Genomic DNA, 17,814 nt, shown 5'->3' with positions numbered 1-17,814 from the left:
CAAAGTTATAGTGAACAGTGTAAGCTGGAATTTAAATCATTGATTTAATCATTAACAGGCATTCTTCCTGTGTGCCACATACAAGTAAAGAACCCTTGCTTTTTAAGACAATGTTAGATGAACATAAAAAACACTTAAAAGTGTACTCAAAGTAAACCATTCTGGATTGTTTCTGCATATTTAGTTGAAAAATAAGTAATATAAAAATTGAGTTGTTTGTTATTTTTATCATATGAATGCTTTAAAAGTCCAGATATAAATATGATTCTATTACACTTTTGGTTCCTATAAAACCGACTTGTAAATCCAAAAAAAATCTTCAATGTTTGATTCCACTTAAAAATTCTATTCAAAAATTCGTTTCTTCTTAAGCCATGTTAAGATCTGTATATTAAAACATCACGTAATTGAGTTTACACCAGCCAGAGCTAAATATTACCAAACTTACATTGTAATTATAAACATGCATTGCCCCAAACCCTCCAAAGTTTTGGTGAATTAAACAGAAATCAGTAAACAGAAAAAAAATCCAAGTCTCATTTTTTTTTCTTAGTGTAAAAATGCAGCCTGATTTTACTTGCTGTAGACTGAAATTCACAAAATGGTGATGTCTTCCATGACTTCACCCATGAAATCAATATAAATCAGCTCCTAAAGTGATCTCTGATGAAGTTTAAAAATGGGTAGAAAACCAAAGAATTTGACAGAGATAGTGAAACTGATAAATTAATTGCAACAAGAAGATAACGTTTATTTTGAAATGTATATTCACACTCTGCCTTTGAATAAAATCAGACAGGCAGCCACCTCCTTCTATCCAGGAGGAAATAGGAAGAAACACAGCCATATATTCTGCATTTTGCTTCTACAGGAGGGGAGAGTTGACAGTAGCAGGCAAGCTGCTATTAGGAACTGTTTCAAGAAAGCACGATGAGGAGTCCAGATACTACCTGAACCTGCAGTCCAGTAAAATATTTATTTCAAAGGTGATTGTTCATTAGCATGGGAATATTCACTGACCTCTAATCACAAAGGAAATTAGGCATTGCATAAATTAGAAATAAATTCATCAAATCATTTGAAATATAAGCATTTCAATAAAGTTAAGCAGAAGTTCTCCTATGTTTTTAATTGCCTCACTCCTAACCGTACAGTTTTGCCATACACAAGTGAGATTCAAGACTGCCCAACGGTAACTCAAAATATATTTTAACGATAAACATATAAATACATGGAAAGTCTTCTATAAATACACATAAAGGTGTACACATGTGCATACACATGCACACATCCCAAACCAAGAAAAATCACATATGGGAATTTACACTGACAATGTCGTGCTCAAGCACTCTCATGCAGAAACTGGTGGTAAATTTACGAGTAAGGTTGTTGAGCCTACCTTCAAAGTCAGTATACCTTGGATCAAATTCAATGATTCCCTCTGCATTATCACTTTTCATTATTACGATTCGGACAATGGAGATGTCTCCTATTTCGGGAGGTTGATCTACCTGAAGTCCATTTTCCTGGATGGTAAAATCATACCCTCTTGCAAAGTCATAAAAAATAAAATAAAAAATAAAATAAATTGAGTACATAATTGCTTGGCATGAATCAGAGAAGGCTCCTATTAGTTCTTATGATTTAGTTCTATTAGGCTTCTTAATCCTTTTCAAGATCCCAATAGTAAAAATTTTTTTTCCTGAAAGATGTTTGAAATAGGTTTCTGGACTGCTCCCAATTATCACTGCCTTCATAAAACCAAAATTAATACAGAGTTATGGAGCGCAGGCAGTGGGAAGATAATAAAACTATTGGGAAACTGGGAAAAAGTCATAAAATGAACTCTGAACACATCCTACAGTAACGGTCAAGAAAGGGGATACACAGTGAACTGCAGTGCACCCAGGGATGGAAACCAGCCGGGCGGGAGACTGCCAGTGCTAGGTTGAGAGGGTTACTTAATTTTTTATTTTTTTATTTTTTATGGAAGAGAAGGTTACTTTAAAGATACCATGAGCGCGAAGCCACTAAAGAAATTTCAAACGAAACCATCAAGATTCAAGAAAATATTTCAGTTTCTGTGGACAATTAAATCAATGCCTCTATTCTTTAAATACAGATGGTAGTTTACTCATCTAGCAATATATTTCTGCTAAGAAAGACTTTTTAAGGTTGATATTCTTTCCATCAAAGAAAAGTTTGACTTAAAGGGTTTATACTGCTGTAATCTCTCAGGCTAAAAAAATGGCACTGAACCATTTTAGCCCTTCCTTCAATTCCCAAATTATATTTACCTAGTATTTTTACCCTACATAGTTTGAACAGGTTGAAAGCTGGTTAATGAGATTATATAGAAGGCAAAATTAGAAAACTGGGGATTAAAATATTAAATGATAAGAGGAACTGTTATCAGTAGCCTGAGATGGATGTAGTTTAGCTGCTTACTACAACTTAATACCAAAGCAGTAAATTGTCTAGCAACTAGGCAAAATGGGTTTATAGTACTTTCCTTTTCAGATCAAAGGAAGCCTAGAAATTTATCTGGAAGAAAAACTTGTTTCCTCAGAGTTAAGCTTAAGTAGGAATTGCTTTTTTAAAAAGGCAGCAGAAAGGACAAATGCTTCAAGCCCTACTTAGTTAAGAACACAGACAGAATCTCACACAAGATGAGTTACTTTTACCAAACTTCACTCACTGGATTAAAATAGCTGGTGACCAGCTCAAATTTTAATATATTTAATATAAATACAAACTCATACCCATCATCAGACACAGAATTTATGTCTGGGAAACTTAGGATTTGAAATGTTTGTGAGCCCACAATATTTTCCCCGGGGGAATGATATATATTCAGCCTCAGTCACTCTGTGAAACATTTTAGTTAAAAAAAAAAAAAGCTTTTAAAGCATTGCATTAACAGAACAAATGCAAAAACATTTTCATTTCATGCACAAGAAAACTTCCTTTAGGACATAAACAAATGCAAACATCATTCCAGTCGAAGGTTTGGTGTAGGCCTAGGAGCAGGTGCTCCTTGGGCCACTCAAACTGAGGGTAGTTCGTCGGGCGACCTGTGTTTCTCACCCTTGTTAACCGAGTCGCTTCCACTAAATCAGAGAATGAGGGGGCCTCGATATGGTTAATTCTTGATCTTCATCAAAACCATGGTGCATTAACTACTTGACTCTAACTTTTCCCCTGCTTTAAAATCTGCATCTTCCTCATTCACTCACAAGGAAGACAATACAGCCTTCAGAGAAACCAGGGAAAGAAGTCTCTCACTCCAGCCCATTCACAGATGTGGAAAGAGAGATGGGAGAACGGAAATCTGCCACGCCAGCTGACCTTTGACCTACAGAGCAGTTACTCTCTTTCCTCACCAAATCACTACAAGCCCATACCATGTTCAATTCTCCTGCTGCCCAGAGTGACTGCACAGAATAGAAACACAGACTTCCAACTTTCAGGGAAAAAATGTAATTTAGAACATTGTGCAGTTAAGTTAGTCTTTGCCACCATGTCCTGTTTTAGTGTCCTATAAATGCGAGAAAAAGCACAAAAAAGGAGGGTCTTACATTCCGTAGTAATCCCTGCACACCCGAGCTTTGACTCATCCTTTCTCTCTTTCTGTTTTCTTTCCTTTTTCCTAATCCTCCTTTTCACTTTACCTTCCCAGGAGTTCCACCTTTGTAATCACCAGGGAAAATTCCTCAGGGCCCTCAGGAAGGCTGTCATCAAGGATTTCAGTATGCAGGCTTTTCACCACCTCCCCTGCTTCAAAGAGGAGCTGCCCGGGGGGAGGGATGAAGTCCAAGCCAGCCTCTGCAGTCCCGCTCACGGTCTCACACCAGAGCTTCACGGGCCCGAAAGAGCCACCCGAACGGGTGACTGTGAGGTTAACCTGCGCAAGAAGCAGTTTTCCATTTGATTTGGATGAGTCACCTACCAGACAAGACTTAATTTTGAATGTCTCTAATTCTATTCACTAGGATTATGCTGAAATTATATAAAAATTTTAAAACTATATAAATTCTATGTACAAATGATATTAGGAACAAATCAACCAGTCTGTGAAACCTTTGGAATATGAACAAAGAAACACATTTTAAAGATCACTCACGATACAAAAATAAAAATGATATTTAAGATTTTAAGCACTTCACTCTCTACCTTTTGTACTTCTTCTGACACTCGAAGCTGCTCTTGTGAAAAGGCGAATCGGCCGTAGGGAAAGTCACTGGCCACCACCATGATGTTGGCAGTGCTGCTGGATTCACTCAGCACTCCCCCCTCACTGACTCCAGTGAGCTGAAACTCATAGGAACGCTTTTCCTCAGGAATGTCATCGTTCAAAGCCTAGAGAAGGACAAAAAGGGCCATGAGCAGCAGAATGTGAACATTAGAAGGAAAGTATCACATAAGCAACCACAACAAACTCTGTGATATTAACCACCTCCCACCACCCCACCCCAGCCACACACACACACAGAGCAAAGGGCATGACAGTCATCAGGAACACTGGTACCTGTATCACTACAACTGCCGCAGACTGTCCATCGCGCATCGTCAGTTTTCCTGACGTTTCAGCGAATTCCCCCACGGAAGGAGGGAGTATCCTCCAGTCCACTGTGACCTCCCCCGAAATCGCTGGGCCACGAACGAGGCTACAACAATACACAAGTGTATATTTCAACACATTTTTACTGAAGGAACTTTTCCTAAATGTTTGCTGTAACCTTCAACAATAAACAATTTTCATTTACTTCAAGATTTAAATAGCCTCATCTATCAACAGTAAAGCAAAAGAAAGTCTTACAATTCCAAGAGTAACACCCAAAGAACTGCACTTGTGCAACCTGCTCGACCAGAACACTGGCAAAAGCTGAACATCACAAGGAGAAGGCTTAAAGGATTTTTTTAAGTTTGTAAAGACTTTTCACTTAATATACAAGGTATGAAATATGAATACCCCAGAGAACAGTAACACTTCGTACATGTAACGCTAATGGAAAAGCTACCAAAAAGATAACGTCTCAATACAAATTCAGCTACTGCATTGATAACTGCTATCCCACTCCTCATGAGAAAACCTGTGACAATCAAAACTGCCTACAATCATACTACTTTAGATATATAATGGGCCCTAATTTTTGAACACTTAAAGACTCATAAAATCTTTGCTCCAGATGATTTTTTTAAGGAGTGATTCTGCAGCTAAGACACACAAGCTTACAGAGACGAAATAACTGTCACTTTACATGGTTAGTGACAGAACAGGGCTGGAAGCACAGATCTTCTGATGTCACTCAATATGCTTTCCTTGGCATGGGTTGTGCAAATCATCTAAGAAACAGTCAGAAATCTCATGACCTAACTAAGAGACAGGTCAGAGTATATCTTCAGTTTTCACCAGAAATGTGTTCTATTCTCCACAGGATATTACCAATACATAAAATGGCAATGCCTGAAGAATGTGTCTGTGTTGAGAACAAAGTATTTAGGGCATAAAAATAAACATCAAGACCCTCACCTAGGCAAACAAAAACTAGGAAGCCCTTACCTGATGAGAGCAGTACCATTGTATTTTGCTGAGGGTTCACCAATGAGGACGTGCCGAGATGACGCAGCTATCCCAACTGCTCCTGACCCTCCCTTATCTCCCCGAATGACGATTGATGCGCTACCTAAGTGGAAGATGATATATGTATACCACTTATGCAGAAAATACATGTGTTCACTTGGTATGTGCCTAGCAATGTGCTAAGGGCTTTACACATACTAATCTTTTGACTTAATCCTCATGACAATCATATAAATTAAGTACCAATAGTATCTTTATCTTACTGAAGACATTTAAGCACATTGAGGACTGAAGACACAAGGTAAACTACTTGCCCAAGATCACACATTTTCATGAAAAGGGTAGGATAAAGTGGACAGTAATTCCACTATCATTCCCATGATAAGCAAGTACTCTTCTACCATTTGCATTCATTCACTTCTACAGTAACCATTTGGTAGCTCGTTGCAACTGGCTGCATGGCTGTAACTATTTGCTACGTGGCAAAAGCAAGAATTCGTGGGGGCCCTTTTATATTTTTAATTTTCTGATTCTACTGTTTGCTTTTAAGCATTTATAAAAATGCATCAAATATTCCTGCTAAAATGTAAATAAAAGCCGTATCAAGTAACTCAAGGACTCATAGTATAATTTAGCAGTAACTTGAAAAAAAATTGCTTCCAGAAGTACACATGAGGGTTTCACGAAACAAAGGACTGGATTACTATACCATCTATCACTTTTTGGCAATGGATTAATGGGACCAAGAGTGGTTTGTCATGTGTAAGGACATCCCAGTTAGAAATATATTATGCATTTTTTATGTTAACGAACAATTTACCTTGACCCACTGGTATCTTCTTGTTCTTGTGTTTAGTTAGTCTACATAACATCAACCCTGACACTTAATACAATGTAGACAACTGAGCTGACTTAAGACTTATGGAAGGATATGGTGCAAAGATATGATTCACAGACTTGCTGGAAAGCACTCTAGATAAAAATACAAAAAGAATAACTACCCTAGGTAACTGTAAAGAGTACAGTGCTGCTCTTTACAATTTTGACAATTTCCTTGGCCATAGAATTCTGCTCGTTTGGCCAGAGACCCTTGCATAGGATGAAGTTCTTCATGGCAAAAAAGATACTGTTATCTATATGTCAACAGTAACTAACTTTTCATATCAAAGTTGCTGGGCCATTTTTTATGGTTATTACTCTTCATAACATAATGAAACCATTTTAGTACCACTAATCCTTTCCAGATCTAAGAAACAAATTTTCACATGGACCATAGGCAAATGAGAATTCTGATGCCTGTTTCTGAAATGTCAAAATGTCTAAGTAACTACTTTCTGATGAAAACAGGTATAGGTAGGCTGAAAGAGACATGCGCTAAGTTAAATAACATCTTATTACAAAAGTAATACAAGATCATCATAAATAGTGTAGAAATACGAGTAATCAAAAACCACTATCCACATTTCAAGTAAATAATTACAAACATACTTACGACATGCACATGACAAAAAAGGAATTACACTGAACATGCTGTTATGAAACCTGCTTTATTAACATAATTATTCATGTCACCTAAGTATTCTTTATTTTTAATGCAGTAAGGCTTTTTCTGGCACATTGTTTTGAATAGTTGCATAGTATTTTGTTAAATTTAACAAGTCTCCTATTGTTGAATGTTCAGGAAATTTTTCATTGTTTACTTTATAAACATTGCTAAAATAAACACCTTTATTTTTTAAAAAGCACACAGTTAAGTAGTAGAAATCTTTGGCATATGACCTTACCAACACTGGTAATTGTAATTTTAGTTTTTGAAAGTCTTCAACTGTAATATGAGTGGCAAATAATATATGTTTAAGCAAACATTTTAGGAATTATAAAAACTAACACTACCTATCTTTGTAACTATTGATTATTTGGTTACCTGTCTCTGAAAATTTACTTTTTAATTTCAAAAAGTGTCAATCTGTCTCACCTTTTACTGGAGATATTTCTACCTCATCAACTGGTAGCAGGTGAATGGTGAAATGCCTGTCCTCCTCCAGCACAGTACCTTGAAGTGTGTGCAATTTAATGGTCTTCTGGGACTCGGTCTACGTCAAATGAGAGGAGGAACATATTTTCCAGATGGGCCAAAGTTAAATTTTGAATGTTCTCATTAGCAGAATAGTATTTATACTTACAAGCATTTTTTAAAGTGTATCCTTTTTGTCCCCTAGAATTATGGGTTTCTTCTTGAGAGAACTACTATATTAAAATTAGCTCTGAGCATAAATCCCATTTAAGTTCTTAATAGGAAAAAGGAGGGAAATTTTAACACAACTTTTAAATTTACTGAAAATTTTCAACCATTGAAAGTTCAATCACTTAAAGAGAGTTAAATGGTCACAGCATGATGTAAACAGATCAAGGTCATAGGTTCAATACTTATAAAGGTTAGCTTTCTGCTACCCATTTTTACTTTGCCGTCTACCCATTCCTGCTTCCTTCCCTTTCCTTCCATAGGTGCTGGTCTCAAGAGTGCTGATTAGTATTCCTTCCCTCTCTTGTCTTACACTTAGTTCAGTAATTTCCTGCAACATGTGTTAAACTTTCAGTGTAGACTGGAAGAGAAAGAATGAGGAAAAGCAAATATACAGAAGACAACTAGGTTAATACTTTGAGATACAACCATGACAGAATCATTTTTCTCTTTACTTTTTCCTCTCTATGCTGATAGCAAAACTCCAGTTTGCCCCAAGCATCACTGATTAACTTTCTATTGCTTGAATTCAGCGTTTTATTGCTTCTCATGTACATCTCAGTTCTGCAACTGCATCTTTTGAGAGTTTTAATATTAAAAAGCATTATTTTAATCTCTTCTCTCAAGCCATTCTCTCTTCATAGCCCCTTATTTCTGTACTTCTTAAAAATTTTATATGAGACTGTATACTTCCTGCCTCAAGGCCTTTTTAAATATACTCATGGAAAATCTATAATTCCTGGGATGCAGTGAATCACTCCCAACCCTTTTACTCTCCACACATTGTGAATCAGCAGCTCTGAATTGTATATCTTAGCCACAAAACCATTTGTTAGAATGGAGACACAGGTGTGTCAGAGCTGAGGATACGAGAACAATAAAGCTGTTATGCAGTTGTACATGCAATGCACCAGGCTGGTGAGCAATGAAGAGGGAGAAGGTCAAATCCAAGGGGATCCACAAACCCACCCTCCTGATGCAGTTCTCTGACCAAGGATGGCCTTACTTCCTGGCGGAGTAGGGGGAAGATTAGACTGTTTGTCATTTTGGTATGGATGTCCTGCTGAACACGAGAAAATCTTTCTAATCATCTGGAAACTAGATCTAGCAATTAGAATCTAGTAACCAGGCAAATTATTGCTCATTATGACTATGGAAAATCTTTAAAGAAATTTCAAAGTAATTTCTAAATTCGTCTCATGACAAATGAGAAGCTTACAGAGGGCTAGGGCATGCAACCTAGATGTTACTTGAGCCATCATGTATCAGAATCTAAGAAATGAGTGGATGAAATATCTGTAACATCTGGTTTAAGATCATTAGTTCCATTAGAGTAACCAATACCTCAAAAATGGTGGCAGAATTTGCAGCAACATGGACGGATGTGGAGGGTATTATGCTAAGTAAGATAAGTCAGACAGAGAAAGGCAAATACTGTGTGACATCACTTATATGTGGAATCTAAAAAATACAAAAAAACTAGTGAATGAAACAAATAATGAAGCAGACTCACAGATGCAAAGAACAAACTAGTGGTTACAGTGGGGAGAGGGAAGGGAAGACGGGGACCCAGGGGTAGGGGAGAAAAAAGGGGGTTATTATGGGATTATATGAAATCACGCATCTGAAACTTGAAAACTGTAAAGCACTGCAGAATTTAAAGAATCTTTCATTCAATTAAAAAAAGAGTGGCAGAATGTCTAAGTGGCAAATGAATTACCACAGGGCATCACTGATTAATTTCTTGATTACCTATGAGAAAACTGAAAGAAAAAAATACATTTCTCTGTGTGTTTGGTGTTGAATGCTCAGATGAAAGGTCAACAGACTCAAAAAAAAAAAAAAATAGACAATGACCATGTTTCACTGGGATTATTTTCTCTTTAAATGTTTGGTCAAATTCCTTTGGAAAGCCATCTTAGGGACCTTCTACTCCATTCCTTAATTTTTCTTATTCTATTTTGTTTACAGAAATTCATCTGCTTAGACTTTCTGTATCTACTATATTAGAGTCAATTTCACATAGATGTTTACATTTATTTGTCTAGATTTGCAAAGTAATGGTTCTTTCTTTCTGGTTAGTTCTTATTTTGTCAAGTTATTTTTGGGTTTTTTTTTTAACCTATTCATAAGTTCTACTGTTTTTCTGGTTCTTAACTAATTCACTCTCACTTTCATCTTTTATTAATTTAGGAATGATTTATGCACACATGAAAGCAAAAACCATAAAAGACTGATAAATCTGGACTCCCATTTTCTTCTCTTTGGTCTATCCCAGAGCCCAATATCACACTGTCATATTTACCTTAGATACAGGTTATTTAATCTAGTTATGGAAGACCACCCTCAATTCTTCTTTGTGAGTTTCTGACTATTCCTGGTCTTTTGCATTTCTATACGTATTTTAGAATCAGCTTGTCAATTCTCCTCCACCTCTCCATCCCTCCTTCCAGAAAAAAAGAACTGAGAATTTGACTGATAAACACTACTTGGCTCTGGTTGGCTCTGATAAACACTACTTGGATTCACAGTGAAACCTCACGCTTAGATTAACTGCACCATACGCTGCATCCCCAGCTTCTTTTGGTTAGTAAAGCTGGCCAAGGAGAAGGAAGCTGCATGGACACAGGAAACTAGCAAAGTCATATTCTCAGAAGAGTTTACTGATACTCCAGCTAATACTGATACTCCTGCTCTACAGGACTTGGGAAGGAGAAGTCAGCCTCAGGAATCATAAAAACCAAGTGCTTGGGCAAAGGGAGCTTGGTCCTCCCTCAAAGTTGTCACCGTGAGAGTTGTCACTGGGACACATGTGGATGGACCCTAATACACCTTCCATTGTTCAATTATTTTCATTCAGTCTTCTGACTGACTGAAACACTACCTTAATCATTTTTTCAAAGTGTATGTGGTTGTCAAAAATTCGTACTCTCTGTAATTTCAAGATTGTCTTTCTGTTATTATGGTATGTGATTGATATTTTGACTAAGTATGAAAGTTCTGAATCACACTTTTTTAACATCTTATTTTATTCACTGTAGAAGAGAAATATTTTATCATTTTGTCATCTTTTTTTTTCTTTATCCTTTTTTTCTGTCTTACTACTTGTGGCCTTTTCTCATTATCCTTGAAATTAATGTGTTTTTTCCCAAGATAAAATTAGTTGTGGGTCTTTTAAATTTATTTTAGCCTGGGATGGCTCAGTCATTCTGATCTAAAGATTAAATTGTTTTCGTCAACTCAGGAGAATTTTTATCCTAATAAAGCAAAGATCAGCTTATTAGAGATAAATCTCTCACCTTCAGTACTCTAGTAAGAGATATGCCACTCCTTAAGAAAGTCTCCTTAATATCACCTATTCCCAGAAAAGCAAGTTAAGAGTCTGTAGAAGGGAATCAGAATAACCTGTGTTGTGTGTAATACTCAAGAATCAACAGCTCCAAGGTGCCTATGGAGATTCAAATATGTAGGTTATTTGTAAACCTTAGCTAAAGGATACCTCATTCCTGTATGGGGAGAGACACACAATTACTATCAGTTTTAATCATGTGAAATTGCCATTTTGTACAACAAAACGGACAGTTCCAATTCCATATGATTTGACCTAATAACTCCTGTGGTAAGTACACTTCTCAACATGTAAACAGATATAGTGATAATACACACAAGTGTGTTGAACTCCGCTTAACATCAGAAGAGAAGGCTATAGAGAAGAGGCAGTCAACAGAATGAGGAAACAGCAACTCGATAAGAGGGCGCTATGAAACTACCCAGACTCTTCTGGGATGATAAGGCGGAGATTGCTACTACTAACACACGAAAGACAGAACTAAGCAATTAAGAAAGACAAGGAGGAAGGTACACCAGGATTCCCTCTGAGAGGCTGTGTGTTCCATGCTACTGAGTCTGAATTTCTGTGGGTAAGAGGAAGCCCCTGGATCATTTTAAGCATGGGGTAGCATAACAATATATTCCTTATGGAAAGATAACCCTCATCAGTGGCACAGATAATGGACAGAAAAGGGAAAAGATTTGGAATAGGAATATCAGTTAAAAGACTCCACCAAATGAAAGATGAAGGCATGCACTGCCACAGCCATGACAGAGAAGGAGGAACAGAAAGGGTATTTAAAAGGGAAAAATGATCAAACTCAGTTATCAAATACATGCAAGAGTTACAAAATGCGTGGAGATGGGGTGATACCAGGTATGCAGCTTGGTTGACTGGTTTTGCCTTCAATCAGGAGAGGAAATGTTGAGAGAAGAGTAGTTTTAATGGTAGCATGAAGACAGCGTATGAACTAAATCTGATTTCAGATATTTAGGGGTGTGTGTGTGTGTGTGTGTGTTTGTGATTTTTTTCCCCACGGTGCACATGATTTCAAAAAATTCCAGACACAGTGAATTCATATGAATTCATAAGCAATACTACGGAGAAGAAAATCAGACAAGGACAAATTTAAACTACAAAGTCCTGATGATGATTATACCTCATCAAAATGGAGTGTCCCATTCAAAGGACTGAGGTCATCTTTGGCCATCTCATCCACAGCCCACTGAAGTCGAACGGCTCCTTTTCCTCCTGGAGACCGGACAACTGTTAATGTCACATATGAATCAGGGTCATCAGACAAAAGGGATTCATCAATCATTACCTGAAAAAAAAGAAAGCCCAGTAAGGTTAAAAGAAGAAAGAAAGGAAGAAAGAAAGAATCAGGAAAAACAAACAGAGTCTTACTTCTATTCACAATCACTGCAATGTTTGAATTTAGAACTCTGTTACAAACATGCCCCCCAAAATACATTTCACCAAATCCCATTCCCTTTTTGTCCTAGACACTCAGCTACTTGTCATTTCCTAAACTCTCCTGTGATCAGGTGGAGCTTGTAACTGAATTCTGGCCAGAGGAACACAGGCAGAAGTGAAGTATGTTACCGTAGTCTGGCCATCAACTTCCCACATAATCTTCCACATTCCCTCTTTCTCCACCTGCTGGGTGACTAAGATGGAGAGAGTCTGGTGCCTGAGATGCCAGTTGGAGAAGTGTCCATAAAACCCCAATTAGGAACAATGATGCAGTCTTTCACATAAAAAAGAAATAAATTCTTATTATATTAAGGAACTGAGATGTGAGGGTTCTTTTTACAGCAGTCAGGCCCCTCACAGAATACAGACCCAAACTGCCCTCTGAATTATTTGCAGTTTGACAACTTCAGCAACTTCAAATTTAAAAGAGGCTTTACTAACCTAACATAGGGAGAGAAGAAAATTCAGTATGTTAATTTACCTGTACTGTTTATTTTTTACTATTAAAAGACCTGGTTCAACTGAGTTACCTATACTGATTTTGTGAAGCAAAGTCCAAACTGAGCTTATACTGCATACTTGTTATGTAAATACAAAAATATAATACAGTGCTTTCCATTTTCAAGACAGACACTTAACAAGCAGAGAATACAATCTTGTTTTGTTTTCTGCTTTCCCATGAGATTTTGCATTGGTGCCAAGAGTAGGAATTTGGAGTCAACTGATACTTAGCGAGCTTCTAATATATGTCAGTTCTCTTCATCTTATTTAAGCCTCACAGACACTTTAAGAAATCTGAGGGCCACAGATATACATATATTTGGAGAAAAGGAGCCTGGAATTTAGTTCAGATGTTCTGATTCCACATCCAGTGCTGTTCATACCACTCCTCAGAGACCAGAAATATTTAATAAGAAAAAAGCAAAGTGAGAAAGAAAAGAAATCCATTATCAACAAACCACATGTATAAGTCCTTTTTGTTTCTATAGACAGTAACATTCCAGTTTCAGTTTCACAAGTATATTTGCATGAGTCTCTACTATTCCCAGTGCTTTGGTATACTTAGCACACTTCCCTGTGAGCAGCTTACTAATTTTGACAGATTAATACCAAAAATCGTTTCTCAGTGTTCTTCAGTTCTGAGTCTAATCTGAATCGCCAAATAATGCTAACAGAATGTTCACTACATGCACAATACTGTGTATCTTACAAATATGTTAAAAAATAAATAAATAAACTCCCTGTTATCAAGAGACTTGGGCAGTAAAAAAAAAAGATAGGATATAAGAAAAGTAGCCACAAAGGGCTGAGCAAAAAGCTACCACTAATATCATCAACAATTAAAACAGCAATTGACACCTATTGAGTGGAAAGCCCAGTTAATATATGCCTTATGTAGCAACTCACTCACTCCTCACAATGAGGGTTATGAAGAATAACACAGCAGGGTTTGGGTGACTTAAATCTTCCTTTTAGACTGCAAGACAAGTTGGAGATCTGAGGCTATTGGAATACAGTAGTTCCCAGACCAAGAACACACTGAAGTTTATGCAGTGAAGTTTATGATGGCAGTTAAGATAAAATAAATAACTAAAAATTACTTATAAATAGTAGCATAACTATTTTTTCATACAGTGAGAGAAACCTGTAAATATACTGGCCAATGGCTAAGTCCAAATGTGTGACAAAATTAAAAGCAAAAAACATTATTACAAAGTTTCATCAATTTGAGAATTGACTACTTAAACCCCAAACTTTATTTAACCTCAGAAGTTAATAGAGAATACATTTTTAATAATTTAATAAATTTTATTAAAAATAAGTTACACATTCATATATATTAAAATATTTCTCTGCATATATGCAAAAAAGATCTGGACAGAAATACAACAAAATGCTAATGATTTCTATCTCAGAACGATAATATTATGGGTGTATTTACTCTCTTCTTTATATAGTTTGTATTTCCCAGACTTGGAAACACTGACAGCTACTCTTTTGCGAATCTACCACTACTTCCAAACACCTACTTTCGCTCTTTCATTTCCCAAGGAAGAAAAAGTCTCATTAGGCTGCAGCAGTAGAAGTGCTCTGTTCATTTTATGTTTTCCATTTTCTTATGAAGTTGGTATTTCAATGATCAAATCACTACGCAGTTATTAGTGTTTATTTAAATTTTGGAGCATCTGGCCACTCCAGCCCTAACAGGCAAACTGTAGGCCTAGCCTTGCATCCACAGAACAGTAAAGACAACAGACATTAGAACAATTTGCTACTATTTAAAATGATCTATGGTGAATTACTGATTATCTATAAGTGATTAAATAAAGGAAATGGTAACATAGGAGCCAGAAAAGCTGTATATGAAATTACCTATTACTGAAATTATATATTATGATTATTTCTCCTTGGAATTTCCTTTGAAAATTGAAGTCATAATAATTATGAAATAGTTTACAGCACTATATTTTATACTTAAGGTGCAGAGATAATTTAGGACTAGTCATCAAACCTGGCTGCACAAATGATTAAGCTTTTTTCTCCCTCAGGGCTTGAACCAGTGACAACTGGTCCCACTCTTGTGAGCCCTGGAAGTAAGCATTCAGTGAGAAGTAAGAGGTGAGAGAGAAGAAATAGGAGACAGACGTGTGCGGCGGTGACTGTGGTGTTTTGTTCAATATAAATCAAGAGAGAGGACTTGAAAGGTGGATAATGTAAATCCCTTCCCAGCGAAATCCATCCTGGGGTGTAAAACCAGGGTATGACAGAGTCCTGGCTTGTGACCAGGATGGAGGTCTAGCAGCAGAGCAGGCAGAGAACAGAAGGTACAGACACAAAGCACCTCCTGGTCTATTACACTCAGTAACAGAAATCTGTTTCCCTTTGTAACTGCCTGATGTTAAGCGCTCTCATAATTATCAAACTGTGTGCCTAGGAGAGAGAACTGGCCCCTAATTCAATCACCAACTCAAAAGACCCTTGAGAAAAAATCATGAGTGAAGAGTAATGAACAGTTAAAAAAAAAAAAAGAAAGAAAAATACCTTACTACTATAAATTACAAGAAAAATTAGCCTAGGGGAAGGCACCTCCTTCCTGGTATATTTCACTTACAGTCTTTTCTTCAAATCCAAATACTCCAAATGGAGAATCATTTTGTGGAATAACAACGGTTACCACAACATCATCGCCAAGCCTGCCACCTCCAGCCACCCTGATTAAGGAAATACTGAATGTCTCCATGAGTTCAAATTCAGCATCATCAATTATGGTGATTTCTATCATTGCAGTGACCTATAAAAGAAGAGAAGGAAAGGAGGAAGGGAGAGAAAGAAGAGGGATGGTATAATGTAATAGCAATTTCTGATCGCATACATTTCAACTTTTTAGTTGAAATTTAGATAGATAGTACCAAGGGAAAAAGCAGGAATTTTTATGTGTTATGCTCATAATACTATTTTAAAGTTATATATATATTTACAGTATTTCAAAGTAAAACATTTAGTCTACTATTTCCAAGATAAAGGAAATTATATATGTAATAAAATACAGGGTTATTTATAGATACCAAAAAAATGAAGACTTATTCTTAAACAAAAATATTTAAAATGTCATGCAAGCTCTAATAACCATTAAACAAACATAAATTTTAGTATACTTGTGTTAATGTGGTATGATATCAAATGGTATCTTACAAATTATTTTTGTCTTCTGCAATTAGACTAAACCCCTTGGTTTCAAATCATTGTTCTTTTAATGCAGGGAAAAAGACAGGCAGGAAAAAAAGCCAAATTTGCTGTTATTAGACGTTTATGATCAGGGCTTCATTCTTTTGGGTCTAAGTTAAAAGTTTTTTTATAACTTATAAATAAGTACTTGGTCAAGCGTGTGATTTCACTATTGGTCATAAAAATATCCCAGCTGTATCTCCACATTTCAAATCTTTTTCTGTACCCAGAGGGAAATGACACTGACATTTATCAAAAAATAAAGTTTTCCTACCTAAATTCACTTTAATTTAATGAGAAAAAAAAGTGAGACATCTGGACATCACACTCAGAGAAACAGAAACCTAAACAAAAGCACATGCTAAAATGTAAGATTATTAAAATGTCTACACCCCAAATCTATACTGCAGAATACAGAATACTTTCCCTATAGGATGTTAACTGTAAGGATAATGATGATCCTAAGGATGTGCTAAATGGGATGGGGCCTGAACTTCATGGAAAGAATAAAGCGCTGATGACATAACTCAAGTTGGATGGCTACTTCAATGAAAATCAATTTATCTGCTTCTATTTTTAATGTAAAAATCTGTACTTCCCTTCCTTTTAGTAGCAAATGTTTAAAGTTCTAAGTTTGTTAAAAACTCATGATTTCAAATATTAATAATAGATCTTTATGTGCAGGAAAATCTAGGTCTCTATGTTAATCTTTGAGCAGCATTCACATACCCCCTAAAGGCAACTGCTATGTTGATGCACACTCTGCAGCTCCGTGCAGGCAAAATCAGACTGCAAGTAAAGAGACACTGCTATGTGAAGTTACAAATATTTTCATGGTTGTTCATGTGCTTTTTCCACTTACTGATTTAAAAATCTATGAAAATATTTTATTCTTACATATTGCAAAATGCCCAGTTTTACAAACTTAACACTTCTTAGGGAATATTCTGTAGTTTTTAAGATTGGTTGGCCCAAATCTACAATATCATTTTTCAATTTTTTCCAGTTTTAACTATTAGGCTTCTTTTCTAACATTTTAGTCTTTTTTTAATTGTAAAAAGGGTTTTGGGTATTAGTAATAAATGTACATAATTTTAGTACAAATCCTCAATAAATATTCATATCTATAAGCATTAAGAAATAAAAAGAATAAAAGAACCTACAATTCATAGGAATAGTATGGTTCATCATGTAGTTTTTTATACATTCTTAGGCACCTCTAAGCCAAGTATTATCTTCTTTTATAACTCCTATTTAAAATAGAATAAGGTGGGGAAGTTCAGGAAAGGATGAAATTCTTGCCTATTTATGTTCTCTTCCTACATCCATTAATAAATTATACATTAACTAACAATTTTTCTGTTTGCTCAACATGGAAATTTATACAGTATAATACATTTAGTAATCACTACTGCACATTCATTTGATGGATGCCTATAAAACGTTTGCAGTACA

General features: G+C 36.1%; 1 protein-coding gene across 1 annotated transcript in view; it reads right to left on the bottom strand.

The window, feature by feature from the left end:
- Window positions 1-17,814, bottom strand: part of ADGRV1 (adhesion G protein-coupled receptor V1) — a 471,474-nt gene that overhangs the window by 293,544 nt on the left and 160,116 nt on the right. Inside the window, exons 58-65 of the mRNA XM_074360351.1 lie at window positions 15,746-15,925; window positions 12,317-12,481; window positions 7,560-7,677; window positions 5,564-5,687; window positions 4,529-4,667; window positions 4,174-4,359; window positions 3,672-3,904; window positions 1,400-1,548 (exon numbers count right to left, since the gene is read on the bottom strand). Coding sequence (XP_074216452.1) covers window positions 1,400-1,548; window positions 3,672-3,904; window positions 4,174-4,359; window positions 4,529-4,667; window positions 5,564-5,687; window positions 7,560-7,677; window positions 12,317-12,481; window positions 15,746-15,925 — 1,294 coding nt within the window. The remainder of the gene's footprint in view (window positions 1-1,399; window positions 1,549-3,671; window positions 3,905-4,173; window positions 4,360-4,528; window positions 4,668-5,563; window positions 5,688-7,559; window positions 7,678-12,316; window positions 12,482-15,745; window positions 15,926-17,814) is intronic.

This window comes from Camelus bactrianus, chromosome 3, assembly GCF_048773025.1.
Source record: "Camelus bactrianus isolate YW-2024 breed Bactrian camel chromosome 3, ASM4877302v1, whole genome shotgun sequence".
NCBI classification, from domain to species: Eukaryota; Metazoa; Chordata; class Mammalia; order Artiodactyla; family Camelidae; genus Camelus; species Camelus bactrianus.
Note: the sequence above shows the minus strand (reverse complement) of the source record. Positions and strands in the feature narration are given on the sequence as shown.